The sequence below is a fragment of the Mirounga angustirostris genome, unplaced genomic scaffold (genome assembly GCF_029215605.1).
Source record: "Mirounga angustirostris isolate CCGP_5_RB_7025 unplaced genomic scaffold, mMirAng1.0.hap1 SCAF_6, whole genome shotgun sequence".
In the NCBI taxonomy this organism is placed as follows: Eukaryota; Metazoa; Chordata; class Mammalia; order Carnivora; family Phocidae; genus Mirounga; species Mirounga angustirostris.
The window spans coordinates 67320362-67347116 of record NW_026991714.1 but is presented as its reverse complement, the minus strand read 5'-3'; the positions used below and the strand labels follow the sequence as shown (position 1 = coordinate 67347116).

The following is a 26755-nucleotide window of genomic DNA, read 5'->3' as shown; positions in this document are numbered from 1 at the left end:
CTGGGTGGTTCAGTCGGTTAAGCATCTGGCTGTTGATTTTGGCTCAGGTCATGATCTCAGGGTTGTGGGATCAGGCCCTCTCTCCCTTTCCCCCTCCCTACACTCGCTCACTCATTCTCTCTAAAAATGAATAAATAAAATATTTTTAAAAAAAGTAAAATAGGTGAACTTACTGAGCCACAGGTAGTATTCTTAGAAAGAGCCAAACACATAGACCTCACATTTATCAATAAATATTTATTGTCTATTTATCTATGTTGAGGGGATAAAAAAGAAATACACCTTTTTTTTATTCATCCCCAAAGAGTAATTTTAGATTGATTCCCCCACTGATAACCCAACTTAAACTGACCATCCAATCTCAGAAGCAAATACTGGCTTCTCATTTTCATAATGCTAATAACCAACTTAAACCCAAATATACCAATAATTACATTAGATGTAAGTGGTCTAAAAGGTCCACTTAAAAGGGTAAGATTCTAAGACCATATAAAAATATAAACCAAAGCATAAAACAGAAACCATAAGTTATTTAGAAAGGACACATCTAAAATGTAAAGGTTGACAGTAAAAAAAAAAAAAAAAATGGGAGGAAATTTACCACAGATTACCAAAAAAGGACAAAACAGACTATAAGGCAAAAAAGGATTACTAGAATTAAATAAGTTTATGTTACAATAAGAATTAGTTTAAGTCTCCAAGAATGTTTTATCAATTCTGAATTTGTACCTACTAATAAGACTTCAAATAATTTTAAAGCACACATTAAAAGAAATATAGATAAAAATGGACAAATCTACAATCTTAGTGAAAGATCTTAACACACTTCTTCCTATAACTCATAGAAAAAGAACACAAAAATGAGTAAGAATAGAGAAAATTTGAGCAACATAATCAGCAAACAGACTTAATGAGCATACACAGGACACTGCAGCCTACACCTGAAACCTACACATTCTGTGCAAGCACATGTAGAACACTGCCCAAAACTGACCATATAACCAACCACAAAAAAGTTTCAACAAATATCAAAGGACTGAAATCACAGAGTACGTTATCTGTCCAAAAGGCAACTAAGCTAGAAGTCAATAATTAAAAGCTTCTTTGAAAATCCCCATATTTCTGGAAATTAGGACATACACTCCCAAACTAACCATAGGTCAGAGAAGCAATCAGAATTGAAAAAATGAAGCATTGGTCAAAGTTTTTCCTTTGAGACTAGAAACATATCCACCATCTCCACTGTATCTAACACCCTAGCAGAGATCCTAGATAGTGCAGTAAGGCAAGAAAAAGATATTAGGATTGGAAAAGAAGAAAACAAAAAATAGAAATTCTTGCAGATATGTACCTAGAAAATCCAAGAGGATCTATAGATACATCATGAGAATTCATAGAAGTTTAGTAAAGTTTCTCAATGTTTCTGGAATTGAAGTCAGTATATAGAAACTGATTGCATTTCTCTACACCAGCAACAAACGGTGCACAATGTTTGTAGATACCATTTATCATAGCATCAAAATGAATCCATCAAGAAGTTGTGTGAAACTTACAGAAATAAAACTATAAAATAACTATTGGGATAAATTTTAAGAAACCTAAATAAGTGAAGAGTTATGCCATGTTCATGAACTAAAGGACTCAGTATCCTGAAGCTGCCAGTTCTTCCCAAATGGACTGTAGATCCAGTGTAATCCCAATCAGCATTCCAGCAGGTAGGGGAGCATGTATGTGCTTACCTGACAAACTGATTCTGAAAGTTAAAAGAGAAGGCAGAGAGCCAACGTGTCTAAGATATTGTTGATGAAGAACAAGGTGGAAGGACTTGCTGTATCAAATATCGACATTTAGGACATTTAGTTGGGACAGTGGAATTATTTATCCATTTGTGTCCCAGTGCAGGACAAACACCACCACCAATGGGGCAGAACACAGAGCCCAGAAACAGACCCACCCGTACGTGGACATCTGATTTATGACAAAGCTGATACCGTAGTGCAGTGAGGAATGGGTAGTGTTTTCAATAAATAGTGAATATCCAGAAGCAAAAAAAAGAAAGAAAAAAGAAAGAAATTTGATTATTACCTCACACCATATATAAAAATTCAATTGCAACTGAATTGTAGACCTAACTGTGGAAGGCAAGTCAGTAAAGCATAATTTAAGAGAATATGTTCATGACCCCAAGAAAAGATTTTTTAAATAGAACTAACCATAAAGGAAAACATTAATTGAATTACATTAAAATTTAGACTTTCTGTTCATCAAAAGATAGCACTCAGAAGATATAAAGAGAAGTCAATGAATAGAAGAGGATATTTGCAATAAAAAGAACTACTACCAATCAGTAAGCAAAAGACATACAAGCCAGTAAATAAGTGGGTAAGAACCTTGAACAGGCGGCTCACAAAATCACCAATAAACAATTGAAAGGTGCTTAACCTTATTATTCATTAGGGGAATGAAAGTTAAATCTAAAATGAGATATGGTAACACATCAGCCAAAAGGACTAACATTTGAAAGACTAATAATTTTAAGAACATGGATATGAAGTAACAGAAATTCTCATACACTGCTGGTGAGAATATAAAATGCCAAAATCATCTTAGAAAACTGACTTTAGCTACAAGTATTAAAAATACACATCCCTGGGGTGCCTGGGTGGTTCAGCCAGTTAAGCATCCGACTCTTGATCTCGGCTTGGGTCTTGATCTCAGGGTCGTGAGTTCAAGCCCCATGTTGGGTTCCATGCTGGGTGTGTAGCCTACTTAAAAAAAAAAACCCATGACCAACATTGCTAGGTGTTTATCCATAAGAAATGCATATGTAAGTTGATCAAAAGAATATAAAAGAATGTTCATTGTAGCATTATTCATAATAGCCTAAAACTTGAGAAATACTCTAAATGCCCTCACCAGTAGAATGGATAAATAAATCTAGGTGTGTTCTTAAATACAGCAGTGAGAATGAATAAATACAGTTATAAAACAACATGGATGAGGTCAGACAGAAAAGGGAATATCTTGAAGATTGCCTTTATCTAAAGTTTCAAAATTAGCAAAATGAAATTAGAGCATTTAGGACTTTGGTAAAACAATAAAGAAAAGCATGGAAGTCAAAATGATTTTTTTTAAGATTATTTATTTGACAGAGTGAGGGAGCACAAGCAGGGGGAGGGACAGGCAGAGGGAGAGGGAGAAGCAGACCCCACTGAGCAAGGAGCCCGGCACGGGGCTCGATCCCAGGACCCCAGGATCATGACCTGAGCCAAAGGCAGCTGCTTAACCGACTGAGACCCCCCAGGTGCCCCCTGATTGGTTTTTTTAGAATAGAAACTCTTGGGTCAGAAGTTTGTCTCTCTCCCCGCGCTGACCTTGGTTCTCCTGCACCTGTGCAGACGGAGCTACTCCTGGGTTTCAGGACTCTTCATCCCCTGTCCGGTTTCCTTTTGAGAGCATGCAGTTCTTCACAGGCTTAGACAAAATACTACTTTCCTTTAAAAACTGACACGTATCCTTGGCTTCTCCGGGGACGCTCTACCACCTTTCACTGGACCGTCCCCGGGTCCTGTTCCTTCTCTGACCTCCATGAGCCTTCCTGGCTTTTTCCTCCCAACCTGCTGGTACTGCCCTGAAGTCAGAGCTGCAGGCAAAGATTCTGTAAGGATGAGAAGTTTATCAGTCTTGGAGTCAGCGTCTGAGTCAAACCCTGGGTCTGTGTCTTCCTCTGACAGGATGACCATGGGCAGACCCCGGTTCCTCCTCCCGAGAAATGAGCGTTTTTGTCGCAAATGAGCTAGATAATGTACGTGTGTGCTCGGCAGGAGGTGGGTGTGCAACAGAGGAACTGTAATTACCTCTGTATCATTCTGTGTTCTTGCATGGCTCATGTGTGCATTCGAGCCCAAGATCCTTGGGAACAGTTCTTAACTCTCTCCCATATCATCTTTGTTGTGATGGGCATTTGTCCTTCCTGATGAACAGAAAAATGTCACTTAGTGAATAATTACTCATCTTACCAAAATTTCATATCCCAGCATTTTAAATTGTTCATCTCCTTCGTCCTTTTAAAGAGTATTTGATTTTCCTAAAGGCAGTGACCCTGTAGGATCCTGAAGATGTGAACAAGTGTATGAAACCGTAAGGTAACAATGCTCTTGTTCCAGATCGGTCGATGGCATTCTCAGGGGCTCCCCCTTGGTCAGTATTCAACCGAGAACGCCATCCTGATCAAGAACAGCCTGCAGTGGCCGCTGCTGATTGACCCGCACAAGCAGGCGCACAACTGGATCCGGCAGATGGAAGGGCCCCGGCTACAGGAGCTCTCCATCAAGGACAGCGGTTACATCCAAACAATTGAAAATGCTATGAAAACAGGAGGGAGTGTCCTCTTGCAGGTATTTGGGCAGAATGGCCTCACTCCCTAATTCCATGCAGCTGACATATACACTGTGTGCCCCAAGCATAGAAACTAAAAGCTTTGAGTTACAGGTAACTTTGTCAGGGAAAAAATAATAAATAAACAGGGGCGCCTGGGTGGCTCAGTCGGTTGAGCGTCTGACTCTTGATTTCGGCTCAGGTCTTGATCTCGGGGTCGTGGGATCGAGCTCTGTGTTAGGCTCCACGCTCAGCGGGGAGTCTGCTTGGAGAGTCTCTCTTTCCCTCTCCCTCTGCCCCTCCCCCCTTGCACATGCACTCTCTCTCTCTCAAAATACATAGAATCTTTTTAAAAAAATAATAAATACAGTGACTTTTCAATGTTCAGTTCTCTCAGATCAGGCTTTCTTTGGTGTCCAAATACTAACAAAATTTACTTTTTATTTTTCTTAGAGACAAGAAAGAGTGGGGGAGGGGAGCAGCAAAGGTAAAGAGAGAGAGAATCGCAAGCAGACTCCCTGCTGAGCACAGAGCCCGATGTGGGGCTCGATGCCACGACCCTGAGATCATGACCTGAGCCTAAATTCAAGAGTCAGATGCTCAACCGACTGAGCCACCCAGGCGCCCCAGATATACATTTTTTTTTAATGCTCTGTCTTTTCAACTGATTGATTTGTTATAAGATGAGCTTTTTATTTATGTCTGTTGGGTTTTTCAGAATCTCCCTGAAACATTAGCTCCAAGTTTGAAGGCAATTTTGAAGAAGGATATCCATCAGAGAAGAGGACAGTATTTCATAAGGGTTGATGATTCTGAGATTGAATACAATTCCAAATTTAGGTAAAGTCTCTACCTATGAAATTGAGTCAAATGTTTATATTTTTTAAGACAATACTATTGAAGGCCTGTATTTCCATACCGGTAAGCTTCTCCCAGAGGAAAGAGTGAGGTTGCATTGTGAACGTTTTGTCTATCTGCGTGTCCGGTTGCCCTCATCAGTACACAGAATAGAGAACTGACTTTTGTTTATCAAGCTTTCCAAACCAGCATTCTCCATGCTGTTCCTGATAAGACCCACAGGTCCAGGGGGAGTCCCCAGAAGGTGTACAAAGCCTGGCCCCACTTGATCAACAAGAACTCCAGTTGATCTCTTTGCCTAACATTTTATTTCAGCAGGAAAACCTTCTGCTCCTTTAAAAAACAAAATCCATATTGGATATCCAGAGCAAAAAGAGATTCCGTGTGGGCTGATAAAAACATTGTATCCATGTTCCCAGCAGCAAGGGACCTTCTGGAATGCAACCCCCACCTTCCCACCTCCCCCCCTTGCCAACGTCACAAAGCTCTTTTATAGAGTCAGATTTACTTACCACAAAAATAGAATTCCCACTCTGCCCTTGAATTCACTGTGTGAGCGAGTTGTCAGCAAGGGGAGCTGGAAGATGGGTTTACTGGTGCCCAGCCAGTGCACTCCACTGACTTACAGGGGTCCTAACACTCTGAGTGCTTGTGTGGTCAGTGGGTCCTTGCCCCCGGGCCGGGCTCCACAGCCTTGCCCCTCACCACACTTACACAGCCTGGACTCCCCTCGCCCAGCCTCCCTCCTTCTTGCAAAGTATGTTCCTCAGAACAACATTCTAGGGTGTCACTCAAGAAAGGGCCCCATACTTCTTAAAAGCACTAGGCTAAACCAACAGGATTCTTTCTTCCAAGGACATGACACCCCTTCAATGTGACAAACACTCTCCAGGGCGCAGCGTTCTGCAGGACACGGTTCTTCCTTTCTCCCTGAACATTATTGCTTGAGCAACAGCTCTAGGAAGGCTAATGATGTAACATTTTGCCGAATTGCCCACCTGGTGCCCATATTCAATTGTGTGTTTGAGGAGGTGGTGGAGGGCACCCGTGTGGGGGGCAGACAGGACCCGGCTCCCCACTCTGTCACTGTGTGGCCACGGGATGTGAGCGACTTATTGAACCTCTCTTCCTAAAATGGAACGAGGAGCTGTCCCTGCTGGGCTGAGTTGTTGGGGAGACTAAGCAAGGTCAAGAATCACTCCTGACCCTCGCTCCCACCCCAGACCACCCCACTCCAGACTCACTCACAAACCAGTCTCCTGGCTTCCTTCTCCCCCACCCCCAAGCCTCCCATCCCAGGTTACTCTCTGGGCAGCAGTGGTCCCTTTAGGGAAGGTCGTCCTCCCTTTACTCACACCCTCCACCAGGCTCTCACTCACAGTAAAAACCACAGTATTGACAATCATCTAGCGGCGGGTCAAAGCTCCTACTAACTAGCACTTTACTTTCCTCTGTCCCAATGTTTCACCAGATGTAGTAGGGACATCATCTATGGTTGTATTTCTTAAAGTTGTGAATAGCAAACGTATTCACACGGTGTAAAGCAAGAGCCTCTTCTGTGTACAAGGCTGAACAACACTAAAAATTAACCTTCTTTACTTCCAGGAGAAATATTTTTTCCATTATTTAATTAGTTTTTTTTTCCTCTACAAACCCTTTGACTAACCGGTGCCTTTCTCATTCTTTAGGTTATACATATCTACAGAAATAGACAACCCCCATTTTCCTCAGGCAGTGTATAACTTTGTTACAATGATCAACTTCACCGTAACATTCCAAGGTTTGCAAGAAGAGCTCCTATCTACCATATTAACTCATGAAGTTCCTTCCTTAGAAAATCAACGTCTCCAACTATTGGAGAGTATTTCCCTCGATGCTACAACCCTTGAAGAACTAGAGGAAAAAACGTTGAATGTACTGCAGAACGCACAAGGTTAGTGCAGGTCTTTAGTGATGTTAGGAGACCTTTGTGTACCTCTGTGAAGGACAGAATGAAAGCTCTAAGAACCACATTCTGGATTGGTACCCAAAATATCAGATCTGCATTTCCACCAGATAACTGATTAATATGGGTGAAACACCCCATTTCTAAAATGAAAACACTGTGGATGTTGATGTTCCTACATTCCTACCTCTGCTTTAGCTCATTATACTGTACGACATTGGCCACAAGATAATCATGCAAGATGTAAGAAAAATCTTATGGAGGCCACTCCGTCATATATCTGACATCTGTTATATGTATCAAGTTAGATTGTAGAGACCAAAAGATGAGGTTTTCCCCAAGTATTAATAATAAAATATACCAGGACAGAATCCAGTGACTTACTCATATGTATCCCATTAAAATATGGTGTTTTATTAAAACAGCAGTAGAAATTATTTTCCTCTTCAACACAAACCATAGTCTTTAAATCTTAACAATATAACTTCTAAACAACCAAATCTAAAGCACTATAAGTTCCTGGGGGCACACTGACCTATCTGCTCCTAAAAGCGGATCTGGATATCCAGTTTCAACATGCAGGATGGGGTACCCCCATGCTAATAACAATGCTCAGACACTAGGTGGATGTCCTACAATTCAACTCCATTCTGACCCGATCTACCCCTTAAGGTTTCAGTCGGACAAGGCTGCCCCTCCCCACACATGGGCTCCAGATAGAAGTTCCAGCAAAGCCCCTCCTGAGGTTTGATTAGTTCTAGTTCGCTAGCAGACTAGAATTCAGGATGACACCTGTTTGCTCACTGGATTACTGGTCTCTTCTGAAAGGATGAACTGGGAACAGCCAGGTGAAAGAGATGTGTGAGGCGAGATGTGGAGGATGGATGCAGGGCCTCTGTTGGGGGTCACTGTCCTGGCAACCACCCCACCCTTAGATGGAGACTAAAGTCACCTAATTAACATAACAAAAGATGCCTTTATTCCTCTCATCCCCAGGATATTCAGCACTCTAAGCCAGAGATGGGGATGAAGACCTCCTGTATATTTCCTATTATAAGTCACAGTATCGCAGCTCCTGACTCCTCTGTGATCAAATACTTTTTATCTAGCGGTGGATTGCCATTCTCTCTTAACTGGTGACTCAGTGGGGCTTGAAAGTCTCTCCGATACTTTAGTTCCCTATTAAGGCTCTGACTGTATTCCTTCCTATTTTATTACACCTAATACACTATTTCTGTGTAACACACAGCTGAGCCATGCTTCTGTTCATGACAAGACTAGGACGAGGTTGCATGGACCAGGTTGTCACATCTGTTTCTCTGGGAAGGTTGGAATGAATCAGCAGCTGATCACTCTTTAGGGAGCAAAACCAGGACACCTAGGGATGACGTGACCCACAGGAGATGACTGTTGGTCTAACAAGACTCACAAGTATAGTCTCTCCTGTTCTAGGAACCACTGTATGACAGATGTCATGTTTGGCTGTAACTTTTGCCTAAATTGGACAAAAGATAGATTTAATGAGACAAATGGAAAGTTGTTTATGATAACACCCATCACACTATAAGATTTTTTTTAAAGACTAACCTTTTACGAATAGTGGTTATAATATAAATTGTTCTTGAAAAAAAACTAAATAAAAAGACTCCTCGATCGATTTGGTACATATTTTTCCTCCCTTTTCCCAAGTTTTAGTAAAGTAGATCATCCTTACTGTCTCTTTGTAAATAGTGTATCTTTAGGGTGGCCACCCACTCCTTGTGGGCAATGGTGTGGTGGGTGGGGACCAAGAAGTAGCCCACAGCCGAGGTCCCAACATTACTAGGAAGCTTCACTAAAATCAATCAGAATATGGTATCCAGGTCATGGAATGTAATACTCCCATAATTCCTTACAAGGATGATATGAAGCTGTGTTTAGTTCTTGATATGGATGTAATTTTTAAATGTTTTTGGTGAGGTTTGATGGGGTCCAGAGCCGATGGCCAAGAAAGAATTCTTGAGACGTCTTTGGTGCAAAATGGTGGTTTTGTTAAAGCACGGGGATGGGATCCGCGGGCAGAAAGAGTTGCTGTCCCGGGATTGTGAGGAGCAACTGGTTATATACCTTGGTGGTTGTGGAAAGTAAAAATAAGAAAAGTTCCCAAAGGACTTTCATATGCTAAAGAAGATCCTCAGGACACTGGAGGCCTTGCTATTGTCAAAACAAGGTGGTTTTTCCTCTAGCAAGGCATTTACTTGTAGACAGTGAAGACAGTCGGAGCTTCCTGGAGGAACCTTATGCTCAGCCTGCCTCAAATACTTGGCAATGGGTTGCAGCTTATAAGGACATTTGATGGTATCTACATCTCCTTCTGTCTTTGTTTCCCACATCAATACCACACTTTAAGAGGACTCTTCTCAAACTAACATGTGTGTGGTGTAAGCATCAAGGATAGTGAGGAGTCTATAAATCGTATCATTAACAAAAGCACTTGAGGAAGATGGGAATGTTCATAAAATAGAAGAGTTTATAATGGAAATAGGAGAACCGTCTTGAATGTTTGAAAGGGAGAGAATTATTCTGTTTCTAGAGCAGTGCTTTTTTCAAAAGGTAAGTTGCAACCTGTTCGTGGAATGAGAAATCAATTCCGTTGGTCATTACCAACTTTATTGTTTAGTAAAATAGAAAACAACAGAGGATATCAGAATGCATGTGCTATTTTCTGGAAATTTTGTCTCCTTGTCTATGCGGATGATGGGTCATTCCTTATGACCAAGTGGCTATTTATCGTATGCTTATAATGAAAATAGCATCCATCTACTAAAGTAATATAAAGAAGAGATGGGGGGGATGTGTGCTATTAACCAAATTATTCAGAAATACAACTTGTCTTCATTGAGCGACCCATCTCCCAAATAAAAGCACCAAAAATCCGAAAGTAAAAAACTCTTATGGAAAGATTTCAGAATGAAGGAACTGCATTTAATATTCCAGTGGATTTTATTTAAATTCATTTTTTGTTTGCCTTCAGAATGTGTGTTAGATGATGAGGAAATCGTAGACATCTTAAGAAAAGCCAAAATGACTTCAAATGAAATTTCAAAGCGCATCAAAGCAACAGAAAAAGCGGAAAGTCAAATCCAAGAGACGCGCAAAAGCTATCTCCCCATTGCTACCCGAGGTGCCCTGCTCTACTTCCTGGTGGCCGGGCTCGCCCAGGTCAACTGCATGTACCAGTTCTCCCTAGACTGGTTTCGCCAAGCGTTCATTCAAGCAGTAGTCTCCAGAAGAAAAGAACAAGAAGAACCCGGCTCCAAAAGGGAGGCGATGTCTCTGAAGAAAATTCGTGATACTACAAACCTCTCAAAAGAACCAAAGTTAGAAAGTGAGGGAAATCTCTCCCAGAGACATCTTAAAAATTCAATCGATGTGTTGACAAGAAGTATTTTTAAGGTGAGACATCCTTGCATGTGAATTTTGCATATGTATTTAATCTAGGCCGGCTGGGCTAACTCTCCATTTCCCCCCTAGGTGGTCTCTTCAGCTCTATTTAACCAACATAAACTGTGCTTCTCCTTCCGGCTCTGCATCACAATCATGCAAAATAACGCTAATGGTGATGACATCGGGTCCCTACCGGATGAAGAATGGGACCTCTTCCTACATTCTGGCATGTTGATAAATATTAAAGGTATAATGCCCCAGGTCAAACTTAATAGTAAGTAAAAGGTACTGCTCTGGGTTCTGTTAAAAGCCATTAAAAACATGTTTCCCTGAAAAACACGGAGAGATTTTTAAGGTGCTCCAGGTCAGTGGTTCTATGTGGGTTAAACTAAAAGCAGCTGAGGTCAGGTGTGACGTTTAATTCATTGCTGTGTCCTTATATGTTGAGCACATAATTGGTACTCAGTAATTTCTGAATGAATGAGTGGAAGGCATTTGCTATGGTTATTGTAATCCTAATCTGTAAATCTGAACGCCCAATGCTAGACCTTAGGGACATGCGCACGTGTGCACAAGCACACACGTGCACACACACATTGATTAAATACCACCTAGAGTGATATTTTTAGGCTTCCAAGTGCAGTGGTCGCCTCGTGGGCTGGCTTTTCTGCTGCGTGACCTTGTCTCCTGGTCACAGGTGGGTGGTTCAGGAGTAGAGTCCTGATGGCACTCAGACCCACCCTCCTGGAGACCCGGTGTCTGACCGTGAGGCCCAGGGCCTGAGAACTGCTGGATGTTGGGTTAACAGTGGTCGCTGGTTCGTCTCATGTTGGTGCTCGGTTACTCACATATATTTTTTGTGACTTAAAATTACAACACAGCATAACGTCAATGTACTTCATGCCACTGAACTGGATGCTTAAAAATGGTGAAGAAGGTAAATTCTATGTTGTGTATTTTACCACAATTAAAAAAAATAAATATACTTAAAACTGTACGACACAGGAGGATTTGAACAGATTCCACTGTTCAAGTGTGGAATCTCTGGGAGAGATTTCCCTCACTTTCTAACTTTGGTTCTTTTGAGAGGTTTGTAGTATCACGAATTTTCTTCAGAGGCATCGCCTCCCTTTTGGAGCCGGGTTCTTCTTGTTCTTTTCTTCTGGAGACTACTGCTTGAATGAACGCTTGGCGAAACCAGTCTAGGGAGAACTGGTACATGCAGTTGACCTGGGCGAGCCCGGCCACCAGGAAGTAGAGCAGGGCACCTCGGGTAGCAATGGGGAGATAGCTTTTGCGCGTCTCTTGGATTTGACTTTCCGCTTTTTCTGTTGCTTTGATGCGCTTTGAAATTTCATTTGAAGTCATTTTGGCTTTTCTTAAGATGTCTACGATTTCCTCATCATCTAACACACATTCTGAAGGCAAACAAAAAATGAATTTAAATAAAATCCACTGGAATATTAAATGCAGTTCCTTCATTCTGAAATCTTTCCATAAGAGTTTTTTACTTTCGGATTTTTGGTGCTTTTATTTGGGAGATGGGTCGCTCAATGAAGGCAGGTTGTATCACTAGTCACCTGCAGTGTCTTAGGAAAATTCCTGGAAAATTTGAACCACAAAAACTATGCTTGTGCAAAATGCTTAGGCAGAAATCACCACGTATAGAATCTGTTCAAATCCTCCTGTGTCGTACAGTTTTAAGTATATTCATTTTTTTTAATTGTGGTAAAATACACATAACGTAGAATTTACCTTCTTCACCATTTTTAAGTGTCCAGTTCAGTGGCATGAAGTACATTGACGTTGTTGTGCTGTGTTGTAATTTTAAGTCACAAAAAATATAAAGCTAAAGGTGGTCTGACATTCTCACTGAGGAAGAAAAGGTGGTGGTTCTGAGACTATTAGCAAAGACTTCAGTCAGAATGGAAATATCAAAGAATTGCTCTAGCGGATACCAGACATTTGGAGAGTTTTGTTTTGTTGTTTGTTTCTACTTGTACCAAAGCCTGGTATAAAGTAGATGTTTGGTAAACGAATGTTGAGTTAATAAATGCTCTTGTGAGTTTACCAAGATTCTTGGGCTTGCCAAAAACGGACAACAATGACTCAATATCTTAAACCAAAATAAAAATTTAAATGTCTAGAAGGATTCTGGGGTATCTCAGAAAACAGCAAGGAAAATATGAGTAACCAAGCACCAACGTGAGACGAACCAGCAACCACTGTTAACCCAACATCCAGCAGTTCTCAGGCCCTGGGCCTCATGGTCAGACACCGAGTCTCCAGGAGGGTGGGTCTGAGTGCCATCAGGACTCTACTCCTGAACCACCCACCTGTGACCAGGAGACAAGGTCATGCAGCAGAAAAGCCGACCCATGAGGCGTCCACTGCACTTGGAAGCCTAAAAACATCCTCGGTATATTTTAAGAAACAACAACAACAATGTAATAGCTTCCATTTTTCTAGTTATACAAGCAGTACGTGTTTATTAAACAAACCATTCCAACCTACAGATAAGCAAAAAGAAATAAATAATGTAATTCCACAATCTAGAGATAATCACTATTTTTTTTTTAAGATTTTATTTATTTATTTGAGAGAGAGAGAATGAGAGAGAGCACATGAGAGGGGGGAGGGTCAGAGGGAGAAGCAGACTCCCTGCTGAGCAGGGAGCCCGATGTGGGACTTGATCCCGGGACTCCAGGATCATGACCTGAGCCGAAGGCAGTCGCTTAACCAACTGAGCCACCCAGGCGCCCTAGAGATAATCACTATTAATATTTCTGTGGGTTGTCCTTCCACTAGTTTCCCTCCATATATATATTCTTTACATATATTCATATTCATATAGGAATATTCATGTGTATTCTTTCAGGTGACTTTGCTGTACAGACTTACTTTTTTTGAAATTAATAATATGTCAACGGTAGCTTCCTACATCAATAAATATACTTAAGACTTTTTAATGTCTGCACAACATTCCAATATTTGAATGGACCAAAACTTATGTAACCACTCTTTCAAGTTAGAGACTTGGGTTTCCTGTTTTTTCTTATGCTAAACAGTAAGCACAATGATTGACATATAAAGTAGCTTTTCTGACCACAACAGAATGAAACTAGAAATCAGTATCACATGAGAAATCCAAAAATATCTGGATATTAAACAACATACCTTTAAATAACCAGCGGGTCAAAGAAATTACAAGGGAAATTAGAAAATATCTTGAAACAAATAAAAATTAAAACACAATATAACAAAACTTACGGGATACAGCAAAAACAGTACTAAGAGAGAAGTTTATAAATGCATACATTAAAAAAGCAGGTCTCAAATAAACAACCTAACCCGACACCTCAAAGAACTAGCAAAAAAAAGAACTAACCAACTACAAAGCTAGCAGAAGGAAGGAAACAATAAAGAGTGGAGCACAAATAAATAAAATAGAGCATTAAAAAAAAATAGAAAAATCAGCAAAACTAATAGCTGGCTTTCTGAAAATATTAACAAAATTGACAAACTCTTAGCTAGATTAACAAGAAAATAAAGGAAGACTCAAATAACTAAAATCAGAGATGAAAGCAGGAACATTAAAACTGATACCACAAAAATAAAAAAGATGATAGGAGACACTACGAAATGTTATATGCCAACAAATTGGACAACCTAGAAGAAGTGGAAATGTATAATCTACCAAAATTTGAATAGACTTATAACTTGTAAGGAGATTGATTCAGTAAGCAAAAATCTCCGAACAGAGAAAAGAAATTTTTTCTTTTCTGCACTGGATGCCAGTGCTGGGCCAGATGGCTGCCCTGGAAAACTCTGCAAACATTTAAAAAAGAATAAACACAAATTTTCCTGAAACTCTTAAAAAAAAAAAAGAAGAAGAAGAAGAAGAATGATTGAAGAGGGAATACTTCTAAGCTTGTTCAGCATTTCCCTGATACCAAAGCCAAAGATTCTATAAGAAAAGAAAACTACAGGCTGATATTTCTGATGACTATAGATGTCAAAATTCTCCACAAAATACAGCAAACCAAATTCAATAGCATAGTAAAAGGATTATACACCATGACCAAATGCAATTTATTCGTGGAATGCAAAGCTGTTTCAATATAAGAAAATGAGTCAATGTAATAAGCACATTAACAGAATGAGGACAAAACCACATGACCATCTTAATGATGCAAAAAAAAGCATTTGATAAGATTCAACTCTTTAGGAATTAAGAACAGTCAACAAACTGGGAATAGAAGGAAACTACCTCCACACAATAAAAGTCATTTGTGAAAAACCCACAGCTAACATCCTACTCAGTGGTGAAACTCTTGAGTTTTTCTCTAAGATCTCGAGCAAGGCAAGGATGCCCCCTGCTCTCACCACTTGTTTTTAGCATGGAAGTTCTAGCCAATGCACTAGAGAAAGAAAGAAAAGGCATCCAAATAGGAAAGGAAGAAGTAAAACTCTATTTGTTCACAGATGACATGATCTTACATGTTGAAAACTCTAAAGAGTCCATGAAAACACTGTTAGAGCTAGTAAACCAATATAGCAAAGTTGCAAGATACAAAACCAACATACATCATCAGATGCATTTCTATATTATGCATTTCTATACATTAACAACATATATAATGTATTTCTACACATTAACAACAAATAATATGAAAAGGAAATTAAGAAAACAATCCCATTTGTAATGGCAGCAAAAGGAATAAAACACTTAGGAATAAGCCTAACCAAGGCGGTGAAAGACGCATATACTGAAAACTACAAAACACTGCTGAAAGAAATTGAAGACAACACAAATAAATGGAATACATTTACCATGTTCATGGATTGGCAGACAATATTGTTAAGATGTCCATACTAACCCAAAGCAATCTACAGAATCAATGCATTTCCTAACAAAATCCCAATAGAACTTTTTGCAGGAATAGAAAAATTCTTCCTGAGATTCATATGGAATCTCAAGGGACTCCAAATAGCCAAAACAATGTTGAAAAACAACAAAGTTGGAGTCATCATACATCTTGGTTTCAAGCTATATTATGAAGCGGCGATAAAACAGCCTGGCACTGGCATAAAGACAGATAAATAGACCAATGGAATGGAACAGAGAGCCCAGAAATTAAGACATATATGGTCAAATGATCTTCAGTGAGGATGGAAAGAGCACTCAATGGGGAAAGGACAGTGTCTAACAAATGGTGCTGGGAAAACTGGGTATCTACGTGCAAAAGAACAAAATTGGACCCTTATCTTATACCAAATACAAAAATAAACTCAAAATGGATTCAAGATCTAAACATAAGACCTAAAACTATAAAACTCTTAGAAGAAAGCATAAGGGAAAAGTTTTATAACACCAGACTTGGCAATGATCTCTTGGATATGACACCAATGCTCAGGCAACAAAAGCAAAAATAGACAAATGGAATGACATCAAACTTAAAAACTCACCATCGACAGAATAAAAAGGCAACCTACTGAATGAGAGAAACAATTTCAAATCCTATATCTGGTAAGGAGATAATGTATAAAATATATAAAGAACTTTGACCACTCAACAAGAATCCAGTAACCCAATTTTAAAATGGGTCAAGGACCTGAATAGACATTTCTCTAAAGATGAAGCACGTGAACAGATGGTCAATATCCTCAATCATCAGGAAATGCAAATCACAAGACCATATCCAGTAGGATGGCTACTGTAAAAAACAAAACAATAAACCAGAAAATTAAAAAAGTGCTGGCGAGGGTGTGCGGGCATTGGAGCCCTCGTGCGCTGTTGGTGGGACTATGAACTGGTACAGCTCTCACAGAAAACGGTATGGAGGCTCCTCAAAAAATTAAAGTTAAAACTTGCATATGAGCTAAGAATGCTACACTGGTTATACGGCCAGAAGAACTGAAAGCAGGGTTTCAGACTGCTCTCTGCACGCCTGCGTCCCCAGCAGCAGTGTTCACATAGCCAGTAGGTGGAAGCCATGAGTCCATCAGGGGACACACAGAACACAGTGTGTAGTTCCAAGGGAGTATCATTCAGCCTTTAGAAGCAGGAGACCCTGGCACCTGCTACAGCACGGATGAAGCTTGAGGACATGACACCGAGGGAAAGAAGCCAGTCACCAAGAGACAACAACCATGTGTGTGATTCCACTTACCTGAGGCATCCGAAGTCGCTGGAATCAGAGAGAGACAGAGAGTACAGTGGTGCTGCCCAGGGGCGGGGGAGGGCTGTTTCATGGGGGCAGAGTTTCAGATTTGCAGGGAAAGGTCTGGAGATCCATTTCACAACAACAGGAAGGTACTTAACATGGATGAACACGTACAAATAGTTCAGAAGGTAAATGTTAGGTGTTTTTACCACTATGAAAAACTTGCCGTTTATGTAATTTGTTTTATGTAAAATGCCTTTTCCTCAAAAACAATATTTATTTAGTCTGCCTTTAATGAGTAACTCAAAGGTAAAAGGTATCGGCCCTCTCCCTCTTCCGGTAGGCATGTATGAGACGTGCGGCGGTGGGCATCTGCAGTGGGTGTCGGAATCCCAGTGGAGACAGTGCCGGTATGTCAGCAGTGAGCTCAAGCCCTTCTCTCTCCTGTGCAAATCCCTGCTGTCCAACGTGCCCCAGTGGGAAGCTTTCAAAACCAGCCAGGCTGCCTATTGCCTGATGAGCGTCCCTTTCCCTCCAGAAAGTGCCTCAGTGGAGGAGAGTAAGAGATCACCGAAGGAAAGTAAGAGAGCATTTGATGTTTTATTTAACCTAACCAATGTGCATGGGGATGGTCAACTTACTGACGTAGCTCAGTATCCCAGCAGGAATGTAGCTCTGCTGTGAGCTTCTGCCCCAACATAGGACCCTTACACCCATTTCCTCTGCTCTTGTCTCTGGGATGGGCAGCCGGAAACGGAACCGCTGGGTCAAAAGCATACGATTTTTATGTGAACTGTTGCTGCCAGGTTGCTCATCTTAAAAGTCCAGGATAATTTACATTTCCAGCAGCAATACATGACTTCTCCTTTTCCAAGAGGGGTATTGATCTTTTCTTACTCTTGCCGATCTGAAAATTTTAAGGTACTTTAATTTGGATTTCCTGACTAGCACCATGTTTAAGTACCTTTTCAGATGTTTGTAGAGCATTTGGACTTTCCTGTTCACATACTTGGCCCATTTTTCTACTGAATTATTCATTCTTTTGTGGCCTTCTGTAAGAACCCTATTGGCGTAACAGATAATCAACTTTTTGTTTTGTTAAAGATACCAACCTGTTCATTCAAGTATTTTTAAAAATTGGCCAGTGACTTTTGGATTTGTTTATACTGTCTCTACCAGGCAATGAGGAAATGTCTGTATGGCCAATTACATCTACTTTATTTTATAGCTTCCTGATTTCCAGTTCTGACTTCTAAGAAGTTCTCCTCTTCCCCTAGAGTTTTCTCTCTAGGTCTTTATTTTGTAAAGTGAAAACCTTTTTATTTGGGGGGAAAAATCAGATTTATCCATTTGTAACTAGATTTTCGTGTATCGTGGACTTTTTTTTTTTAAGATCAACACACCCATTTTAGCCCTATTCAAAAAAGCTATCTCTGTAATCCACATTGTGTTTAAAGTTAGACACGGGGAAAATACATGGAAGTAGTAGGAGGCAGAAATGATAGGTACACCAGGATAATTGGAAATGCACACGTAGGACCCCTTTGCAGACTCTACTGCAGAGGGGCAGTATTAAAAACACAGATCTGTATAATATTCAATTTTCAAAAATTTGAGAGTCTTGTTGCATTTCCACCTGATTCTCATTTCCAATATCTTTATAGGTAGATTATGACGAGAACTTTCTAACCTCTAGAGTTATTAGTTTATACTCACTGGAAAAACCTCACACATGCAGGAGCAGGTTGTAAAGTGTTGGCCTGCCCCTGCTTCTCCCGTCAGTTGAGCATCCGACTCTTGATTTTGGCTCAGGTCGTGATCTCAGGGTCGTGGGATCAAGCCCCGCGTCTGGTGCTCAGTGGGGAGGCTGCTTGGGATTCTCTCCCTCCCCCTGCACCCCCCCCCAACCTGCACACATGTGCATGTTCTCTCTCTCTCTAAAGTAAATAGATCTTTAAAAAAAAATAAAAAATAAGACATGTTTTTAAAACAAACTTTAGAGTTTTATAAGAGAATTTTCATTGTGTGTTTCTTAGTGATCCAAGGCACTTGATTGTTCACGTCCGTTTCTTTCTCTAAATTATATCTAGCTGAACTTTTGGATAAAAAGGAAGAAGTACGTAGTCCTGTGAATTTCCCCTGGGAGAAACTCAGTGCATTTCAGAGACTTATTTTGGTAAGATGTGCTGTGAGAAAACAGTGATATTCTACATGTTTTGAGCACTTTATCAGTAAGTTAAACCATTCAAGTTTAAAATTTTTTTAGCAAAATGTATGGATTTTTCAAGTACCGTTCATGTTAGAGGGGCGCACTCACACTCCGATCAGGTGGCACTCCAGGCCCCCTCTGCCCCTGCGCACTCCCCCGCCCCCAGAGAGGAGGACTTGGAAAACGGGTGCCTGTGAGGGATGGAGAGTGGTGGTTCAGTGCCTTCACCCCGTCCCTTCGGGTCCACCTCCTGCAGACTGTGGGACCACGGTTGGTCCCACGCTCTGCTCTCCATGCCATCAGTGGTCTAGGCACGGACCCAGCCTGTGAGGGCTCCGTGTCAGGAAGCATGTCCATCCTGCTACTGTTAATAAAGGTGATATTTTACCTGACTCCTCCTGCTTCACAATCGCAGAGGGGGGGTGCCACTGGGGATGCAAATGGGTGTCAGTCATGAGCCCCTTAAAACAGCTAAAGCTTAGGGTGTGCTAAGCATTTTGCAGACATTGTTTCATGTATCCTCATAATAATCTTGGGGGGGGAGCTATGATTATTTCCCCCACATCACAGAATTAGGGGGCCAAGGCTTAGAAATTGCCTAATGGCTGTGACACCTGGGGGGCTCAGTCGGTGAAGTGTCTGCCTTCAGCTCAGGTCATGATCCCAGGGTCCTGGGATCGAGTCCCGCATCAGGCTCTCTGCTCGCTGCCCCTCTGCCCCTCCTTCCTGCTTGTTCTCTCTCTCAAATAAATCTGAAAGAAAGAAAGAAAAGAAGAAAAAAGAAAGAAGAAAAGGAAAGAAAAGAAAGGGGGGAAAGGAAAGAAAAGGAAGAAGGGAGGAGGTGGGGAGAAAGAGAGAGAAAGAAAAGAAAAGAAAAAAAGAGACAAGACAAGATGAGACCGCTAACAGAGCCAGGATTGAAACCCAGAGCGTTTGTAAAACCTGGTTTCCGGCAGTAACACTACTTTTCCCAGGGGAGACCATCCTCGTCCTCGGTTCATCCTCATGAGCCTGCAAAGCTTCTTTTTATTTCTGCATCTGCCATCTAGCTTAGGGATGGAGAAACCCCTCCTCTCTCTCCCCTATCGGCCCTGACTTCATGCAAACCACCAGCCCGGACAGCCGGTCACCCTTCGATTTCTGCATTAAATTTTATTTTTGTAACACTTTAAAATTCACTCCAGAGAGAGGTTGCCCCCCAAAATTGCATCTGGCTTACAGACATTTCACTTTGTTTTGTTTCTGCAATGATTTAAGTGTAAACTGTCACCAGACAAACGGGTTTGAACCTCTGGAGATCTGTCTTACGAGACTTCAGAGTCTTTAAAGAGAACGAAGATATCACACACGACTTAAAAACTCTGTGTACACTTCTATCTTGAAGTGAGTTGTCTTCTATTTGTTTTACTGTGGCAAAATATAATTTCATTTAATCCTAATAAACTCTTTTAATTCTGAGAGATTCAGTGGCATGAAGTACATTCACAATGTTGTGCAACCACCACCTCTATTTCCAGAACTTTCTTATCCTCCCAAACAGAAACTCTGCACCTGCGAACTGATAACTCCCCGTGCCTTCCTCCCAATAGACGCTGGCAGATACTGTCCTACTTTCTGTCTCCAGTCGCCAATCCCAGGGACCTAACGGCAGTGGAATCATGCAACATTTATCTTTTCGTGACTGGCATAGGGTGTTCAGAGCTCCTCCGTGTGGCAGCAGGTGTCAGAGCCTCCTTCCTGCTCAAGGCTGAGGATGCACCACATCTTCTTCCTCCGTTCATCTGGCCATGCACACGGGTTCCTCCTTCCCCTGGGCTGTCGTGAATAATGCCGCTGCAGACAAGAGTGTTGTCCACGTTTGGTTTGTGTTGTTCTTTTCTTTGAGCCAAAATTTGCAAATTGAGAGATTTCACCAAAAAATCCATATTTCCAGTTTTTATTGAAAAAGTAAAAGATCAGGCAGTGCTGGGTCTGCAGGCAGCAGGAAGAGCTGGAGCTGAGCGGCGCCAGCCCCAAGGACCACTGTGCCACGGTCGTGAGCCACGGTTATGCGCCACGGTCATGAGCCACGGTTGGTCGTCTGTCACCACTGGCGATCACTTCCTCACAGTGACGGTGACTGTTAGCCGCCAGCAAGCACCATAGTTCCAGCTTTGTTTTTCCTCCGGGGAGAATTGTTTTCATTCTGTCCAACCTGCTTCTCTAATTCATGTTACCCACCTGGCAGTGTAGACAGCCTGTGACCCCCTCTCTACCTGCGGCTTATTGGCCTCGTCATGACAGGAGCATACATTTCAGCTGTCCTAACTGACAAATGCTATAAACACATCACAGTCTGTGTAGCACAGGTCCAGCCGTGGAAAACAGGAGTGTAGACAGAGCGATGCTCGTATGTGCGTAAAAAACGAGTGGTTTTCCAGAAAATAGGACCTCCATTTTCCAATTTCTAGTTCTTTGTATTATTTGAATTTTACGTAGCCAGTGTGACTCTAACAGCAAAATTAACTTTTTAAAGCCTGTGCTATCTTACTTTCCCCAATAAGCTCCAGATGATTCTAGTTTTTCAGCTAGAAACTTCATGAGTAGAGCGATCCTATTTTCTAACCCCACTGTCAGAAGACATGGTCTGATAAAGGGTCACGTGCACATGACAAAGAAATTGAGTTAGAATATTTGAAACTGGGTCTGGCCCGTAAAAGTCGGACACTGAGATTGCCACAAGAGAGATTCAGTTAGAATGTGTTTGAAAGGCTCCTCCTGGGGCAGGATGAAAGCACAGAGCTCCGTGAGGGCAAGGACTCAGTCCAGTCCATGCACCGCTCCCCATCGCTACAGCTCTGTGGGAAGATGACGGGGCGGGGGGGGGGGGGGGCACATGAGGATAATTTCCAGAACTATCCGTAGCTGCTTAGAAAGCAGCTGGCTGAACCGAGCTCAGCACAACCCCATTCCTTCTGGTCCTGCTTTCTCTCCCCACCTCCACTGTTAAAACTTATCGCTCTGCTCCATTGGTCAATAAAGTGAGGGAGCTGCCGCATGATGGTGACAGCCGGTCACACCCACGTCCGGGAGCACAGACTCTCAGGGCGCCGTGTCGGGACCACACCTGACCATCCGTTGCCTTACGCTGATTCTAGCACTTTCATGAAGCGGACGCACTGGGTGAGCTCTACTCTTAGACCCCAGATGCTTTGTGTGCTGCCAATTTTCATCTAAGTCATTTAAGTCAAAGAAAATCAAGATTCATTTTTCCAAGGTGTAAGAGAAAAGAGCAGAATTTGACATAATGATCACATGTATTATGTTAAACAGTGAAATTGCCAATACTTGGCAGTTTTCGACCCGTAAAAATGGTAGTTTCCCATGGTTCAACCTAGGGCATCCACACAGATCCACACACCATTTCAGCTTTGCCTTAAATGATGGGGCCTCTGAGGCTGAGGACAGAATTCATGGTCATTTTATAAAAAGCACGTAAGTAGTTTGTATGAAACAATTTTCATGGAACAGGTCTTTCCTCCAAGATTTGCAGTGATTTCTTCCAGTGGACCCTGAGCCTCTACTTACCACCTGTACACAGTTTCCAAACTCGTTCAGCCCTAGGGTTCTTTCTGGATCCGCACTCCATTTGCGGTGCTGTTTATCTTCGTGTTACTCCTGGAGGAGTCGCCTTCCGGTTGTGCTGTCCTGATTTTCATCCTGCTCCAGACACGTCCAGCAGAGCAGGAAGAAGCCCATGGGAAATTTCTCTTTGCAGCATCAGGGACCATAACTGGGATTTTTGCATCCAAAGCAAGATCTCTGTCAGAGTGTGAGAGGAACGGAGGCACAGGGTGGCCCTGGCTCCGAGGAGGGACCACAAGCCAAGGTGGCAGCTTCTCTGCCACGTGTGGACTCTCCATTACACGTGCCCAACACGAGGAGCTCCGTCAAACTCCACCCACGTGGATAATGAACACTTCCTCGCTTTGTTCCATTTGCCATAGGGACCATTCCCTTGGGCGGTTTTTAACGTTACCTTCTCTTCTGTGCTTTCTTGTTTAGATAAAAATTCTTCAACCAGAACATTTGAAGAATTCAGTGAAAATGTTTATAACTGAAAAAATGGGAAGTGAATATGTTCTCAGAACTGGAATTAATTTGAGAGAGTCGTATAAGGAATCCAATGCCAGAACTCCGATAATACTTATTCACTCCCATGGTAAGATGCCACCTTCATACTCCAAGGAAGGTGTAGACAAGTAGGTTCTGGGTCGGGTGTTTTTATGTTTAAAATATTTTCCTATTCTTAGTTAAGTATTTTGGAAAAGGGACTATTTAAACTATATTAAGACTGAATATTTCTAAAAATGTAAAAGAACAAAGAAGAATAAAATCTCCCAGATTCATAACCATGGAAAAACTTACCCATGCTAATTTTCTGTGCAGAAAATATCTCCTAAACACATATTACTGATCTGAAAGTTGGGATGGCCCTTGTATTTGTTAACTGTTTTAATCCTTTGGCTCATGAAAAGATAATACATAACAAAAAAAACACTAGGTGGCCCTGCCAACCCAGCCCTTGTGTACCTCAAAACTCCAAATGCTTTTTCCCCTTGTCTTTGCCCCACAGACCCTAAGCAAAATATTTTCACTTATCTTCTGTTCTTTGTCATCTCTAAATCAAATGTCTTCAGAATTCACCATATTAAGACTTTGATTCTATGGGCAAAAAAAACTTTCTAAAAGTGCGTGCACGTGGACGCTTCCTCCTCTGTAACCTTTTATGTAAAGCGGCTGTCCTTCACCTGACACACTCTTAGTAGCTGCTGTCCATTTCCTGAAGACATAGCCCAGAATGGCTGCCAGGGCTCTAGCCCTCACGTCCACACTCTAAACAATAGAATGGAAGAAAGGAAGTATTAAACATGTTAACAGATCTTGATCTTGATCTCAGCTCAGGTTGTGGGTTCAAGCCCCGCCCTGGGCTCCACGCTGGGTGTGGAACCTACACTCAATCAATCAAGCAAGCAATATGTTTTCTGGAGGGAATGAAATGAGGTTATAATTGTGTGAACGTTTCCATGTTTCTGTGCAGGGACTGACCTCACCAACACTGTCCTGAAATTGGCACAAGAGTTAAAAGGAGGAACAAGTCACGTGACCATTATTTCCCTGGGCCGCAGCCAGGCTGCCAAGGCAGAGGAGCTCATCATGAAGTCCCTCCCCAGGGCCGCACAGTGGGTCTTCCTGCAGAACTGTCACCTTGCAACGTCGTTTTTGCCGAGGCTGTGCACAATCATCGAGTTGTAAGAGCTTTATGTGATTTGTAAGGGATCAGATGAGTGAGCAGACCAGTGAGGTGAGACTGAATGGCCATGTTTAAGCGATGAGAAAGTAATGCGCCGGCCGCTCAGGGGAAGTTAGGCTTTCTTGTGCGGGTTCTCTTTTCTCCAGGATCTTTAAAACTGCACTAAGAAATACCTTGGTTTTTTAGGGAAAAAAACCTCTCTGGTCTTTACTCTCCGTGGCCTTCATCACTTCTGTCCTCTGCTTCTCAAGCCCTCCTGCTCCGCAGATGAACCCGCCACAGCCACACATCCGTCCGGCCCTGTGGATCTAAACCACAGTTTTTAATATGCTCCATGATTCCAGGGGCGCCTGGGTGGCTCAGTCATTAAGCGTCTGCCTTCGGCTCAGGTCATGATCCCAGGGGCCTGGGATCGATCCCCGCATTGGGCTCCCTGCTCTGCGGGAAGCCTGCTTCTCCCTCTCCCACTCCCCCTGCTTGTGTTCCCTCTCTCGCTGTGTCTTTCTCTGTCAAATAAATAAATTTTAAAAATCTTTAAAAATATATATATATATATATATATGCTCCATGATTCCAAATAGCAGAATGTAGTAGCTCACATCCCTCCTTCCAGTGGTGATTTATTTCATGGCTGTAGTTTGTACTTGCTCTTTCTCGGGCTGCCTCTCCCAGACTTGCTCACTCAGGCAGAAACTTCCAGAGGCTCAACCTTCTTGTTGGCAGTGGAAGTGGTTGCAAGTCGATTGCTGTAACTTTGAGTGAAGAATTAACAATGTTTTATTTATTTTTTTAAGATTTTATTTATTTATTTGAGAGTGAGCATGCACGAGAGGGGGAGGGGCACAAATGGAGGGGGAGGGAGGGGAGAGAGTCTCAAGCAGGGCTCCATCTCACGACCCCAAGATCATGACCTGAGCCGAAACCAAGAGACTGATGCTCAACCGACTGACGTTTTAAGTTAGTAAAGTTGTAACCGGTTGTGTTCTGGAGTGTTCTCTCCAGCTTTGCCTTTCTGTTGCTTTCCTGGCTGCAGCCGGTGCTGGATTTCACACATGTGCTCAAATAAGGGCCGCGTCATCTTCGTGCTGCTATTTGTATGTCGTGAGCGTCCACAAGGAAACTAAACCAAAATGCAACTGCCCTGACTTAAAGTTCTAAAAATTTAATTAGCATCATTCATTCTGTTCTCAGACCCTATGGCTTTTAGCAGTTTAAAAAGTATTTGATAATTTCTTTTTCACATTTACTTCATCACTGAAGAGAGCTAGAAGATGAAGTTTGCCTAGTTGTATGATTTCAATAGTTGTAAGCTTTGGAAGACGACACAATAATGTCTTCCAGGGCCTTCAGTCATTGTTCATTCAAAAACTATTTCTAGGGCACCTGCCGATTTGCCAAGAGTCATTCTAGAGACTCAGGACACTGTATGGACCAGATGGACATTGTATCAGCCTTCCAGAGTGTATTAAGATAGAGAGCAACAACAGAACAGCAGATAGTGTTGTATCATTCTAAAAAAAGAAATTGGAGGAACGTTCTGCAGAACAGAATTTCAGAGACTTAGAGTAATTAGCAACGTGTAAAAAAAGCGTTCTATATAATCAGTATAATTAAGAGAAATTCATACTTCTTTATCAAATCAAGCCTGTAAGTGTTTAAGACTATCACCCAGCAGCCTACTGTGGGAGAGAGAAATGTGAAGCAAATTTCTTACGTTTAAGAGTTAAGGAAACATGTTCACAACATATTGCTAAGAGGAAAAACAGGCTACCAGCAGCACGTACAGCATAATATTTTTATTTAAAGAAAAAGAGAGAGAGGGGCGCCTGGATGGCTCAGTCAGTTGAGCATCCAACTAGTGATTTTTGCTCAGGTCATGATCTCAGGGTCATGAGATTGAGCCCCCTGTCGGGCTCCACTCTGGGCATGGAGTCAGCTCGAGATTCTCCTTCTCCCTTTGCCCATCCCCCTGCTCGTTCTGTCTCTTTCTCTCTCAAACAAATAAGTAAATCTTTTTCCAAAAAGAAGAGAGAAAAGGAAAAAATGTATACTTACACTTAGTGGGATTTTAGATTATTTTTGTTTTCCTGTTTAATTCTGTATTTGTTTTTTGTTGTGTTGGTTTGTTTTTGTTTTTTGGGGTTCTTTTTTTTTTTTTTTTTTGCTTTTGTTGTTTTGCACATTTTACAAAAATAATTTCAGACATGAAGAAAAGCTGCAAGAATAGCACAGAGGCTCTCCTACACACGTCACCTCTCTTTCCCAGCTGTTAACATTGGCCGTGTCCTGTCTTTCCTGTTTGTACATATGTACGCCACTTTTTCTGAATCACTGAAAGTAAATTGCCAACATGATGCCACTTGAACCCTACATACTTCAGCATGCTTATTGATTATCTAACCCACAGGACCTTAGCATATCTAGCCTATTGGTCCAATAATAACTTTTACTGCAGAAAAAGAAAGACAAAGTTCTGGTCC

General features: G+C 41.8%; 1 protein-coding gene across 1 annotated transcript in view; it reads left to right on the top strand.

Annotated features, from left to right (window-relative positions):
* The window catches only part of DNAH14 (dynein axonemal heavy chain 14), a 341596-nt gene that overhangs the window by 268568 nt on the left and 46273 nt on the right, over positions 1-26755 (top strand). The window contains exons 69-77 of the mRNA XM_064595530.1: positions 4167-4397; positions 5096-5217; positions 6924-7168; positions 10194-10615; positions 10694-10880; positions 17117-17353; positions 18864-18949; positions 23027-23183; positions 24063-24273. Coding sequence (XP_064451600.1) covers positions 4167-4397; positions 5096-5217; positions 6924-7168; positions 10194-10615; positions 10694-10880; positions 17117-17353; positions 18864-18949; positions 23027-23183; positions 24063-24273 — 1898 coding nt within the window. The remainder of the gene's footprint in view (positions 1-4166; positions 4398-5095; positions 5218-6923; positions 7169-10193; positions 10616-10693; positions 10881-17116; positions 17354-18863; positions 18950-23026; positions 23184-24062; positions 24274-26755) is intronic.